Source organism: Salvia splendens, chromosome 1 (genome assembly GCF_004379255.2).
Source record: "Salvia splendens isolate huo1 chromosome 1, SspV2, whole genome shotgun sequence".
Taxonomy (NCBI): domain Eukaryota; kingdom Viridiplantae; phylum Streptophyta; class Magnoliopsida; order Lamiales; family Lamiaceae; genus Salvia; species Salvia splendens.
Window position 1 is genome coordinate 25841389 of NC_056032.1, and position 15170 is coordinate 25856558.

Here is a 15170-nt window from a genome sequence, read left to right on the forward strand (position 1 = left end):
GAAAAGAATAGGAAACAGACAATTGTCATTTGCTCAACAATACTTTGATAGAAGACCATGTCATGCTTTTATTTATTTATTTATTTATTTATTTTAAAGTTTATGCGTAGCTCAAGGAAACTAACTAATAAAGAGGGCAACAAGAGGAAACTAGCCAAGGGAGAAGCAATGTGCCATCTTTAACATGGAGCTTGCAGAAAAGCTCAAATCAAGAGACAACTGTCATATTTGAATTCAGAAGATGAGAGTACTCATTAAAACAAAGAGCTTGTCAATAAGTATGTCTGAAAACACAAAGGGTCAAATTAAAAGGTTTAAGGTCTCACCAGGTGGCTGCTCCAAAATAGTAACACTGAAAATGACTGTATTACTATGGAACGTACCAAAATGGCAAAATGACTCTATTACTATGGAACAAATGGAGTACATAATTAAAATCCTAAAAATTAAATTTACATCCGTGGAAATTTAAGTTACATAATTTAAATTTGAAAAATTTTTAAATATACACATTTTGGGTTTTGAAGAATACTAGTTTGACAGCTGCGGTTGGTTGGGGTTGGGGATCATACCCAATTGCACTTGGAGGGTATGTACCATCCGCCAGAGCCGGAGGGGGTATTCGTCGGACATGTTTGCAAGAGAAAGAGAGTGAGAATTTGAGAGAGTTGTTGGGTGTGGTGTGATTTTTTTCGGGATGAAACAGATGGTATTTATAGATGAAAATGTGAATTTTGGGGTAAAAAATGAAAAAATAATTAATAGTAGAGAAAAAATGGATATATTTTATTGGGAAGTAGGAAAATAATTTTTATATTTTTTATTTTTCAGATTTTTCGAATTTTATAAAAATTACAATGGCTAGTGGGTGATGCTCAACCAGAAGCCGCCACGTGTCCGTTTGTCCCCAAGGACGTAGCTCTTGGCGTCGAGCTCGTCAGTGCCGAAGGGACCAGTACAGCGGTGAGCATGTCGCTCGCCATGGCGATGGCACAGGCTCCGCCGTCCGAAAGAGCATCTCGATGCGGATACTCTAAAACCAATATAAAAAAGTGGACATCATATTGCACCAACTTTTCTTACTCATTATTCTTTGCATCTATTAAAACCAGTACTCACACTAAATGTAATTTCTATTGTAGAACGGATGGAATATATAGTAGTAAAAAATGATGAAAACAAACTAGGAGTATCAAGTAATGAGAGTTGCGTAGTGAAGCATGAGAGTCATCGCCTTTGTTCTTCACCAGCAGAGCACCATTCGTCGAACAATTAACGTCCCCTATCTTTACCCCAACATTCTCAGTTTCTGCACTCAAGGACCACTGGCCGGAACTCCACTGGCAACTGAAAACGAACCCAAAGATGGCGAAGCCAAGAGTTTAAGTTGGAGAATCGAGAAATTGTTGAAAGGGGATTCGGTCACCTCCGCCTTTTGCCGCTGGATGGGCGATGGCCTACCCATTCACAGAGGCGATATTTTCCATATGATCAACCGTTTGCGGAGGCTTCAATCCAATAAACGCGCTCTAGAGGTCAGTGTTCTGTGATTTTGTGCGCCCCAACTGTTTGACGAAATGCCTAACTGAACATTTTTAGCAGCTTATTTTTTCCTTCAATTTGTTCATCCTCTTCTCGTGATCCTTTATTCTTATTAAAAATTGTATCTTTATGATCTTTTATGGTTACTACTCCGTCCCACTCTAAGTGGAGCATTTCTATCCCGGCACGGGATTTTTTCTAGCGTTTGTTTTGTGAGCTAAATGGTGAGAATAAAGTAAGAGAGGGGAAAATGTAGAAAGAGTAGTGTTTCTATTTTTGGAAATGTGTCATTTAGAGTGGGACATCCGATCCGAGTATTAGTTAACAAAGTAGTTGCATTTATGGGAATTATAATTTATATCAGGTGATGGAGTGGGTGATAAGGGAGAGGCCTTACAAGCCAACAGAGCTAGACTACTCCTACTTGCTAGAATTCACCATTAAGTTTCATGGGGTGGCACAAGGCGAGGCCCTCTTCACTCGAATCCCATCCGAGTTTCAAAACGAGCTGCTTTACAACAATCTCGTGCTCGGATGCCTGGACAAAGGTTTGATACGTCTCTCGTTGGCATACATGAAGAAGATGAGGGAGTTAGGCCATCCCATATCGTACTTAGCTTTCAACCGCCTGATCATACTGCATTCCTCCCCCAGCCGGAGAAAAGCAATTCGGAAGATCATGATTCAGATGAAAGCCGATAAAGTGGTCCGCCACGTCTCAACTTACAATATCTTGATGAAGATTGAAGCCAATGACCACAACATTGAAGGCCTGGTGAGAGTCTTTGGCGACATGAAGCAGATGATGGTGGAACCAAACGAAATATCTTACTGCATTTTGGCTGTCTCTCATGCTGTAGCCAGGCTGTATACCGCTTGTGAGGCTTATGTGGAGATCATCAAGAAGTCTATGACGGGGGATAACTGGTCTACACTCGACATTCTTGTGATACTGTATGGATATTTGGGGAGTGAGAAGGAGGTGGAACAAATGTGGTCGAAGGTTCAAGCCCTTCCTTACGTCCGGGGCAAGAGTTTCTTGTTGGCAATTGAAGCCTTTGGTAGGATTGGAAATCTTGGGCGTGCAGAGGAGCTGTGGCACGAGATGGTCACCGAGAAAGGCTTGAAGTCGAGTGAGCAGTTCAACTCGATGATCGGTGTGTATTGCAGAAACGGATTGATCACAAAAGCCACGGGGCTGTATAAAGACATGGAGAGGAGTGGGTGCAAGGCAAATGCAATAACGTTTCGGCATCTTGCACTTGGTTGCTCGAGAGCAGGGCTACTGAAGGAAGCTATAAGAACTCTTGAATTAGGTTCAGAGTTTGTGGCAAGCGCTAGGATCAGGAGATCGAGTCCGTGGCTGGAAACTACGCATTCGATAATGGGGGTTTTTGCAGAAGATGGGGATGTGGAGAATGTGGAGAAGTTGTTTGAAGAGTTGAAGAGTGTGAACTACAGTAGGTATAGCTTCGTGTATAATACGTTGATTAAGGCATATGTGAAGGCGAAGGTATACGAGCCTAATCTTCTTAGAAGGATGATTTTGGGAGGATGTAGGCCGGATGCTGAGACGTATAGCCTCATGAGGCTCATAGAGCAGTTCCGGCTGTGATTACAGATTCTGAAATGATTTTTCCTCTTCTATTTCATGGTCTGACTCAGCCAATGTGTACAAGGACTATTTTATTTAAAGAGTGAATTTGTTACTTCATTTCCTGAAAGAAATCAGCAAACGGAAAACAGAACGTGTAGACTGTGTCCTAACTCCTATATAATTTTGGTGGGGAAGTTACTAAGTGTCTTGTTCCACAAGACTGTAGGTTCCTAAAGGAAAAGATTTTATTGATCGATACTCAAAACTGTAATACACCATTTTTCAGCTGTTGATCAATACTCAAACTGGCTATGGTTAACACGACGAGTACAAGAATAAAATGAGGTGGGAGAGAGGACCTGTCATTGAATATAGTACTACTCTATATTCATTTCACTATTTCACTAAACTAATATAGTACTCTATATTAATTTTAAACTGGCTATGGTTAACACGAGTACAAGAGGTGGAAGATGATGGTTAGTTTTACTCTAAAATGAAAGTGTTAATGGTGTTTACGTTAACGGTCACCAGCGGCAGCTAGGCTCGTCAGTGTAAGGCTGATCCGGTGGCTGTTTCAGCTCGGCGGACGGTGGGTAGGGTTTCTACTCAACTTTGGCTTAGTGTTGTTGGAGCGTGGGGCACACCAGAACAATGAGATAATATTATGGGGCAATGGAGCATGGAGCACTATGGGCAGACACACATGAAGAGCTCTAGGGGCTTAGCCTCCTAATAACCTTTTTTTTTATTTTTCATTTGGAGAGTTTTTAATTTAATATCAATTTTATGTAGGCTATTATACAAAAGCCTCGAACTAATTTACACATTATTATATTTTAAATACAATTTAGAAAAAATAGCCCCTACTAATGATTATTTAGGTGTTCGCCCCTGTGGGACATATCAGGGCAATGAGATAATAACTGCAGTGTTAATCCGAAAATTTTCTTAACTAAGAAAACTAATGACACTAGTGTCGTATAATATTGAATCGATCTAATAATTAGATAATTTTTTCTTGCTATTATTGAAAGATGAGGTCTCAATCAGTGGCGGACCAAAAGAGGGTCATGGGGACCCATGGAACCCCCAACTATTTTATAAATGACTATATATAATCTATATTAACAATGGTGCTAAATGACCCTATAGCATAGTTGGCTTCCAGCCATGACATTTTATTGGCGAGAGATCGATTCGCAGCAAGACAAACCCCCTGATTTTAAAGGTTTATCCCTTTTTTACTGATTCTTCCTACATCTTTACTTTCCCTTATTTTTCTTATTTACTTTGCTTTATGTTTCTCACTATAAGAGCAATTACTAAATTTTTTCTCACATTTTACATTGATTTCTCTATTTTCTATTTTATGTGTTCTTATTTATAGTATCACTTTTATTTTAAATTTTAACATTGCTACAATTTAGAATTCAATTCAAGTCTTATTTTCTTTCAATAATTTATGTTTTATTTTTTTTATTTTTTAAAACTCTCTTTTTTGACAAGTTTGTTTTTTTACGTTGGCGTTGCATCTATCAACAATCACCTTACACATATCTCTATCTTTTGTAATTGATTCTCTAATTCGTCAACACAAAAAAAATGTCGTAGTACTAGGAACACTAGCTTAGACCCCACCATCAAAATCCTGAGCCACTGGTCTCAATGATAATTACTCCCTTCGTCCCATTAAATATGAAACTTTTACTTTTTGGCATTGGATCTTATGTACTGCTGTTTTGTGAGTTAATGAAGAGAGAGAAAAGTAGAGATAATTGTATTATCATTTTAGTCCTTAAGGGCTAAACGACATGTCAAGATACTGTAGAGTTAAAAAGACGTGTGACGATATTTTTGAAGAAATGAGTTGCTCTCGTTTATAAAAAAACATCTTCATTCTAATTTTTTTTATCTTTAGGGTTTACTCCCTTAAGATAGGCCCACTAGACTCATAGATGAACCACACAAGTTTTAAGAAATTGATAGAGTAAGAAAGAGAAGGAGAAAAAATAGGAATAAAGTATAAGAGAGAAACTTTCTATTTTCAGAATGAAATTATATTTCGTGACAACCCAAATGGAACAATGGGACTATTTTTCGTGGGCGGGGCAAGTATTATTTTTCTATTTCATGTTCAATCCGACAAAAACTATCCAACTCTCATTGTACAAGGCGTAAGATTCATCCCTAGGTGTAAGTTGGGGCAATATCTTTTAGCGAAATCACCATACCGCATACTTTATCGAAAATTCAATACTCCCTCCATCCCAAGATATTTGACTCACTTCTTTTTTGCACTCATTTTGAAAAATTGCAATAAATAGTTAAAGTGGATAAATAGTAACGTAAAAGCGAGAACAATGTAGATAGTCTCGCTTTCATCTTTTTTCATTGTTCCTTTTTACCTTTTCTTTTTTCTTTCCATATAAATTCATATTTTTATCAAATGCTAAATGTTCAATTTAAATGTTTACTTTTATAGCACCTTTGAGATTTTCAGCACATATTTTTAAAATAAATTATAAATATAAAGATAAATAAATAATACTCCCTCCATCCTAGAATAAGAGTCACGTTTTTCTATTTTAGTCCATTTCACAATAAGAGTCACATTTCACTTTAACCATAAATAGTAAATAGATCACATATTCTGATATTCCACTAACTCACTCCACTCACATTCTATTGTAAAACCAATATAAAAAGCGAACCCCATATTTCAACTCAAGCTCATCAGGACCAAGAAGCTCCTAAAGGTTTAGAACAGAGAAGTTTTTGGCAACATCATCCAAAACCTAAAGGATGCAGAGCAGGCAGTGCTTGAGGCACAGATTTTATATGATAGTGACCCGACACCAGCACATAGAGCTGAATTCAGTCGAGTGTCTGCAGAGCACATCATCACGGGAAGAATTCTGGAGGCAAAAGGCGGCGATTAGATGGGCTGCTGATGGAGAAAGGAACTCCAAATTCTTTCATAGTTGGGTCAGACGGAAGAGAGTTAAGTCGCGGATACACACGGTCGAGTTTGGGGGGCAGGCACTGACAGAGGAGACAGAGATCAGGGAGTCAGCGGCAGCCTTCTTTCAGCAGCTTCTGACATCGGACGTTGGGGACCTTGCAGAGCCTGACTTATCTCTCATCCATACACTTCCAGATTCAGTTGACCAGGAGGCCATGTGTGCGCCACCGCAGGAGAAGGAGGTTAGGGATGCAGTTTTTGGGATCAGTGGTGATAGTGTGTCCGGACCGGATGGGTTCACTTCTTTGTTTTTTCAGCACTGCTGGGACACTTTGGGGAGGGATGTGATTGCAGTTGTGGCAGACTTTTTCAGTGGGGCGTTTATGCCCCGAAGCTTCACGGCTACCATGATCGTCCTCATTCCGAAGAAGCATAACCCAGTCACGTGGGGGGGCTATAGACTGATCAGCCTCTGCAATGTTACGAACAAGATCATCACAAAGATCATTGCTTCAAGACTTGCACGTTCACTCCCCCTTGTCATTGCACCGAATCAGAGTGGGTTCATCAAGGGTCGTCTGCTTAGTGACAATGCTCTTCTGGCCCAAGAGTTGATACATGACCTGGGGAAGGAGCTTTCGAGTAGAGGGAGATCGCCCAATCTGGCACTCAAGCTGGATATGGCAAAGGCGTATGATAGAGTCCAGTGGCCGTTTTTGCTCAAGGTCTTAGAAACGATGGGATTCTCAACAACCTGGGTGAGTATGATTAGTAGATGCATCTCGTCTTGCTGGTTCTCAGTCCTGGTGAACGGGGGTCCGGCGGGTTTCTTTCAGTCCTCAAGGGGGCTAAGACAAGGGGATCCCTTATCGCCCTCCCTCTTTGTGTTAGCGGCAGATTACCTTTCAAGATGTCTGGATAGGCTGATCAAGGGGGATAGAGAGATGATATACAGATGCCGAAAAAAGGCCCCCATTATCACTCATATCTCCTACGTGGATGATATAATCATATTCTCGAGGGCACATAGAGAGGCAGTGGAAAGGTTGGTTGGATGCCTGGATCACTACATTGCTGTGTCTAGGCAGAAGGTGAATAATGGGAAGACACATTTCTTTTTGGCAACTGAGCACATGGAGTTTGCTAGCATTGTTGAGGAGGTTGGAGGCTTTCAGAGAGGGGTGATGCCTTTCACATACCTTGGGGTCCCGATCTTCAGAGGAGCAAGGAAGGCAGATCATCTTTTGCCCCTCAGACAGAAGCTCATGGACAGAATCCACAGTTGGTCCCATCGACATCTTGCTTTTGGGGGTCAGCTTGCTTTGATTAAGAGCACCCTCGCCGCCATCCCGCTTCACATCTTACAGGTCATGAATCCTCTGCTTGGCTTCTGGACGAGTTGGAGCAAATTCTGGCTAGATATTTTTGGGGTACAGTTGAGGAAGCTACACTGGATTTCTTGGAGACAGATTTGCTTGCTTTTTGATGAGGGTGGCTTGGGTATTCGCCGCTTCAGGGAAGTGTCAGTGGCTTTTGGGTTCAAGCTGTGGTGGAGACTGCTAGCTCAGGATTCTCTTTGGGCCAAGTTCATGACTCAGAAGTACAGTATACTTCCTTGTCATTTGTATACATCTCCTTGTGGGTCGCATGATAGTCCTACTTGGCGTCGTTTGCGTCGTATTTGGTCATACATGCATGAGTATATCCGTTGGTCCTTGGGTGAGGGGAAGATCAGCTTCTGGGATGATGTCTAACTTGGGGCTAGCCCCATCCGGAGTCTGTGCGTCCCGGGAAATGATCCTCCTCAATCTCAGGCCGTTGCATCATATTGGCATGATTATGCATGGGATGAGGATATGCTGCATAGTTTATCTTTTAGGTTTGGCGTACCTACAGATGTGATAGACCAGATCAGAGCCACGCCGATCGAGTTGGGGGCGAAGGATGTGAGGCAGTGGAGTCTGACTAGCCATGGCGAGTTCTCTGTGACCTTGGGAAAGCATCCGGACTAGATTGCCGAAGAGGGAGACTTTTGGGCTTATTTGGAACTAAGGGTTGACCCCTACCATCTCGGTGTTCATTTGGAGGTTGTTATTTGGTAGGTTGCTGTTGGGGTTTGGAGCCACTTGCACAGCGGAAGACTTGTACAAAATAAATAAATCAGACGTAGGATCTATTTGACAGATTATGAGATTAATCAATTCACATGTTAACACAGAATTGCATGCTAGAAGGCAAATAATTCATGCTCATAGAATATAAATCCTAAACATGAATTCTACGGTTTAGAGTTACCGATTTGATTCTCCAAAGAATCGTCGATTGCTCGCGCCTTCTCCACGATGATCTTCATTACTAGACCACGGATCTTCTGACTGGTGTCCCGAACTGTATTCCGAAATCAGTGTGGGCTGATCTTATCGAAACACTAGAACTCGAATAAAGAAGACAGAACTTTCTCACGGAGGAGGAGCTGAAAATCTCACGGAGGAGAAATTCACTGAAAAAATCATCCATCTTTTAATAATTAGAGTGGGCAAAAATTTTCTACACTAAATTGTATTTTCTGTCTCCTTTATTATCCTATTTATAATAGTTACATATTGGGCCCAGTCAGGGATCTATGGAAGGCTTTGGATATGGGCTCCCCCAATTAGCTTTTTACTAATTAAATTGAACCCACAATTTAATACAAGCTTATATTGGAATATTACGAGCAGCCACTACAGACGTAATATTGAACTCCCCATCCAAATCCGAAATTACAAGTAATCTGGGTTTCCATTTTGTTTATTATTTATTTCTCGCGCTTAAGATATAAATGTCTATTAATTAATTAAAGTCTGCTATGGACTTAATTAATTAACATCTTATTAATTCCAAGAGTGGACTTAGCAAGAAACACTTATTTATTATTCATAGAGTAATAAAACTCCAATTGGCCAGTTTCCGAATAATAAAACCTTGTTCAAGCTCCTCTTGATGACATTATCAAACGAGACTCACCTCACGCACGATTCAACATAATAGCAATCCTAGCACCGTCAGATAATGATCACCACTACCCAATATACCTGGATCGTTGGGTGACGAAAAACCCGCACCTTTGGTAAGTCAGAGTAGTAGATACTCAATATCGTATGCTCAATGCTAACGTACATTGATTAAGAAATAGATATTTATCAAGACCTCGTCTTTCAGTAGATAGCATAAAGACACGTCTTGCTGTTAGATCCATTAAGTGCTATACCACACCAACGTCATCTTATTTCAATAAGGCTTAGAAATAATCGGACTGACATTGCAACCATTCACGATAGGTAGCCAAAGCCTATCTAGGTTGTGAAATTCTTCTTTTTCTTTTGCAAAGCATTGCTTAGAACCGACTGTAGTACCTTAAAGTGAGCGCAGCCCACGACCAGTCTACTAAGCAAAAGACTTAGGCTTTGTTTACTTCTTATGCATTTAAATGTTTATAAAACATCTTATAAACGCACAAGTAAACACAATGTAATAATATACTGATTCTATTCGTGCAAACTGCTCGAATAATACTGAATCGGGTTAAAAGTGGATTGTAGAGTTTTTCCGTATACAAGCAAGATTCCTATTCGTGCGAATTTGCTCGAAACATGCTTTTCAGTATACTAAACCTAACAGTTGCCGATGGATGAGAAGTTGCAGAGGAGGGGGATTGAGTTAACGTCTAGATGTCAGTGTTGTCGGTCTCCTTCAGTCGAGTCTCTTAGTCATGTCTTTTTCTTGAGTCAGTCGGCTTTTTCTGCATGAGAGTATTTTGATGCCTGGTTTCCTTCCTCGCACACACCGATTCACACGAGCACTGATATTGCACTAAACCTAAACACTGACGGTGCCTTCTCTACATCAACAATGGAGGCGGGGGAGGGAGGATTGGTTCGAGGCTCTGATGGAGGACTTTTGAGTGCCTTCTGTGCTCCAATAGCCCGCATCATCGAGCTTTGAGGCGGAGCTGTTGGCTCTAATTCGGGGGTTCGAGATGGCTATGGAGCTTTCGACACACATCTGGATTGAGCTTGACTCAGCGGCTCTGGTTACCTTGTTGTCATCTAGACAGCTTGGCGCTGCAGATTTCAGACATCACATGACTTTGATCTGGAGTATGACTTCTCAGCGACATGTTCGGTTCTCACACATCTATAGAGAAGGGAACCGAGCTGTTGACTTTCTTGCAGGTAGGGGGTTCAGACCCCTGCCCTTACTTACTATAATCCAATCTCTGCGCCTCGGTATCTGAAGGCGCTGGTTAGGATGGACCAGCTGGGATATCCTAACTTCCGTTCCGACGTAGAGATGTGGGTTGATCCAGCTTCTTTGGTGGCTAGTTTTAATAATTTTTCATTTCTCCCTCGTATATATATAGTCAGTTTTTTTTCCACTTGATAGTACGGGGGATCTCGACTTGTGGAACCTCTACTTGGCTTCTTTATGTTCTTGTTTAGATCCTAGTCACTTTTGGACTAAGATCATGTTGTTAGAACATTTTATCTTGATATTATTTACGGGTTGGAGGTCTGCCTAAACCTCCCGCCCACAAAGGGCGTTCTTGATATAAAAAAAAAAAAAAAAAACTTTTTAACTCACTATCTTTTACATCTCTAAAACTCATGTCCACACCAAATATGACTCCTCTTATGGAACGAAGGGTGCATATATTGGGGTCCGTTGAATAATTTGAAGTGTCGTAGTCGTTGATTTTAAGAAAATAGTAAGCGACAAGTTGTTAATTTGACAAGCATGATGGTGGATGTTTTAAGCAACAACATAATAAATACAAAATAAATTGTACTCCCACCGAGTCCCATTAAATGTCTCATTTGACCAGTGCATATTTTAAGAAATTATTTGACTTTGTTAGTAATAGTTTGTTAGTAATAGTGAGTGGAAAAAATGGAATGAGAATCCTACTTTTATGTATTAGTTTTATAATAAATTGTAAAGGAAAATGAATTAATGGAATATAGGGTCCATTATCAAAAATGATAAAGTGAAATGAGACATTTATTGAAACTGTCAAAATACGAAAATATAGGACATTTCATGGGGACTGGAGGAAGTACTGTAGATTTGTAATGGCCCAAGCATTTCAAAAATACCAGTATCAAAATAAAACATACCACAGCGAGCTTCAGTATTAATCAATACGATTCATGATAGTAATAAATTGTATATTTGCATGATTTCGTACTTCAAGATGCCTTTGTTCCAAAACTTTTAACTCCAGAAACCAACAAATATATAAAAAATATAAAATGTTACACTTTACCAAAAGCTCATAAAAAAACACACGGAAAATTATGGTTTAGACTACACAATATATTAACTTCGGAACATACTTGACAAAAAAGATTGAAACCATAACATATTTCTTAATAAACTCATATATCTGTAAAGAGTTATAATTTCAGCAGTCATTACAAATGACAATATATGGAAAACTAATTAAATAGCAAGCAGCAAGATTCCCAGGTCTCCTGCAATGAAGAATAGTGAAGCAACAAATATGCATTTGCAATGCAAATACAAGGTCATGAGATATCGTAATACCTGTAGCTAGAATGAGCATTTAACATACTAAGTCAATGGATTAATCCCTGAAAATTTGATAAGGTTGCTACCCAAACTACTAGGTTTGTATTTCATAGCTTTCTCTACCAACACTCACCTAAAATCAATGTAATTGAAACATTAAAGAGATTCTACCTGAACTAGAAGCTATAACACATCCAGCCAGAACTTCCAAAGAACACACAAGAAAGCTTGGACACAAATCAGCTAGAGGAGCTATGTCTGGTGAGGCATCATCTCACAGATCACTTGAGCATGTACACTCAATTCTAGATAAACATTAAATTCTAGCAGATAAAACCTAAAAAAGCAGAAGGCGATTCTAACTAAAAATAGAACAAAATACATTTCATACAGGATAAGATGTCTAGCTTAGAAAGCTTAACAGTGTCTGAATGAGATTCTTAAAACTTAGAATCCAGTGAATAAGAAACAACAAAATACTAAGGTTCTCCAGTCTTCTACAGATCATCTCCTGCTAGTACTTTGAAAATCTAGTCAACTCCAAGTGGCGAGAAGCAATAGCCAAGAGAAATGTGAGAACTCCTACAAGATGCTTAAAGGACATCTATCTTGAATAAGGATGATATCGACTACTGCCACTATAACCTGCTCTACCTCCATAAATTCCCCCTCCTGCTCCACCATAACTAGCACCAGGGCCTGAGTCATATCCACCACTTGCCCCAGCTCCACCATAACCTCCATAACCCCCTCCACGGCCATAGGCACCCAGCCCACTGCCATACCCCCCACCAAAGCCTCCGCCATAAGAACCAAATCGGCCAGAGTAGCTAAGTGGCGCTTCTCGATAACCAAATTCACTACTAGGGTAATCTCCATAACGGCCGCCAAACTCACTCCCACTACCATATCCACCATAATCACCAAATCTACTACCAAATCCCGATCCCATTGACCTATAAGAGGTAGGGCCAAAACCACCACTGCCAAAACTGCTATATGAGCTGCTGAAACCACCATAACTATCACCATAGCCACGTCCCCTAGAATCACTACCATATGCAGGAGCAGGAGGAGGGTTTGAGGGTTTCTTTGGTTCAGCTTTCTTGATCTCAACCTACAACAAAGAAGCATGTTAACCTAGAATTTCCTCCTGCAAACAGTGCCAGATAAGACTAAAAATTACAATTTTGCATCAGGACACCCATATCCTGATTCTATAATGGGAGTAGAATTTACCCAATGGTTGCTAGACTAGCTAAAAGTATATAATGGGCAGCTAAAATAGTGCTAGGGTCTGATGGCTATAGCAATTGAAGGGAGTTATCCCATACAGGTTCAACACAGTTTCATACTTCCAAACTAAAGAGATGAGAAACTCACCTGGGTGCCTGACATATCAATCATATTTCCATCAGTTAAAATATTATCAACCACTTGTTCATGGTCAAACACAATAAATCCAAAGCCACGAGACCTCTTTGTCACATGATCTCGAATAATCTCATGCTCAACCACCTTTCCATATTTTGAGAAGAAACTCTTGAAGTCATCTGTATACAACAATTTGAAGTGGAGGATAAATTCAAAGGACAATTTGAAAGAGCATTACAAATATGAGAGTGTTGGAAACGCAGCTAATGCAAGAAAAACTTCACCTTCATTGACAGAAGTGGGGATCCCACCAACAAATATCTTTTTTGTTTTAAAATCCTTAGAATCGCCAGATCCTTTTGGAATAGTTCTCTTAATCTCAACCTGGCCAAAAAATATTAGTGAGTTGAGAAACAATCAGTGAGTGCTAGCAACTAGCAAGCATGCATCATTCACATAATACATCAATAGCATTTATCCTCAATTTTATCAACCAATGAAGGAGTTTTTGTTTTTTACTATGTAACAAATAAAGGATATCCATCTAACACCAACAGTCATACTAATGCCATCTAACTAACTATATCAAAGGCCAAACGCTTCAAAAAACATTTCCTCACTTGTTTGTCATTGATGATATGGGTTTCAGCGATAACAGTGTCCACAACGGAAGGATCAGCGTAGGTTATGAAACCAAAACCCCTAGGCCGCCCTGTGTGCCGGTCTTTCATAATCACCGAGTCAGTTATCTCTCCATATTTCCCGAAATAATTCACAAAGGTATCTGAGAATTGAATACAACTCAATTAAATAAAATAGTAGTAAGCTTTGAATATATGCATTATCAACAGGAATACCAACCTAGAGTAGTATCTTTAGCCAATCCCCCGATGAAAATCTTTCTGTCGAAACAAAACGGAAAAGCATTTAGCTACACGGACGCGTATATAGAGAGAGAATAGATAAAGAGAGAGAAATACGAACCCAGGGCTCGCACCATCCCCGAAATCGGAGCGCTTGGAACCCATGAAATTTAAAGATCTGAGAGAGGAGAGGAGAGGAGAGGAGAGGAGCTAGGGTTTGGGGGGTTTTCGACGGTCAAGGGAAAATGAAATTTGGTAAAATGATGAGATTCAAACTCATACACAGGCGGCGTATAAGAAGTTTCTGGACTGGAAGGTAAATATTCTTTCTTTACATTTACTTATTTCATTTACCAGTCATATACGCATAGTTTGGTAGGTTTATAAAATTATCATCCCTATAAATATCTTAATTAATGTGATTACTAGTTTGTTCTACACGTTTGGTAGACTATAGAAAATATTCATTTTATTTTTACGTTGTTTGATAGGGTTTTCAAATAATAGATTAAAATAAGTAATGACAACATTATCCTTTTTAATTAACTTTCATAATAATTAGGGTTACTTTTAAAACTAGAGAAAAATGTGTGCCCTAGCCTCCATCTCTCTTACTCCAGCCTCCATCTCTATTGCTCCACTCTCTCAATTGAGCGCAAAACCTAATTCATAAAGCAGAATTGTGCCAAGGCATGGTGTTGGCGTGATTTATGACGGAATTGATCAGTAGAAAAAGATTCTCAAAATCACTGCCGTAGGATGACGGAATTGAGAATTGCGATTGTTTCATTGCAGATTCATATACTTTTTTTGCCAATCTGCACATTCTTCGTCGTGGAGTTGAGATCGTTTTTTTTTTAGTTGAACGGATGAAAAGAAATAAAAACAAAGGATATTTGTGTAAAAAAAACGTTAATATGAGGGTATTTGTGTAAAAACATAGATTTGTCAAGTTTCAAAAATGATGGAGATAAATAATCAGACCATGGGATAATTTATCTATAATATGAGAGTTTATTATATCGGCCCGTCCTTAATCATATGCTTTAGAAATAAATAATCTATGCTACCAAATGGTCAATAATATAGGTTAAATAATCTAATCTATATTTATCACAGGTTAAATAATTTATATCTTTAATCCGTTTATATATCTAGACTAATGGACTAGTACTTTACATAGTCACATCGAAAAATTCTTAAAAAATATTTATGAGAAAATATTCACTAGTCCTTCCATACCAACTGACATTATGAT

General features: G+C 39.4%; 2 protein-coding genes across 2 annotated transcripts; one reads left to right on the forward strand and one right to left on the reverse strand.

Moving 5' to 3' along the window:
• The first annotated feature begins 1175 nt into the window (after window positions 1-1175).
• Window positions 1176-3256, forward strand: LOC121797541 (pentatricopeptide repeat-containing protein At1g07590, mitochondrial-like). The gene is made up of 2 exons (XM_042196249.1): window positions 1176-1535; window positions 1907-3256. Exons 1-2 carry the CDS (start codon window positions 1221-1223, stop codon window positions 3155-3157), a joined length of 1566 nt encoding a protein of 521 aa, XP_042052183.1. The 5' UTR covers window positions 1176-1220; the 3' UTR covers window positions 3158-3256.
• An 8778-nt stretch (window positions 3257-12034) lies between these two features.
• On the reverse strand, window positions 12035-14215 carry LOC121745786 (heterogeneous nuclear ribonucleoprotein 1-like). Its single transcript, XM_042139742.1, has 6 exons — window positions 14034-14215; window positions 13911-13951; window positions 13670-13833; window positions 13334-13433; window positions 13059-13228; window positions 12035-12792 (listed from the first exon to the last, which is right to left on the reverse strand). Exons 1-6 carry the CDS (start codon window positions 14075-14077, stop codon window positions 12280-12282), a joined length of 1032 nt encoding a protein of 343 aa, XP_041995676.1. The 5' UTR covers window positions 14078-14215; the 3' UTR covers window positions 12035-12279.
• Between the last annotated feature and the right edge of the window lie 955 nt (window positions 14216-15170).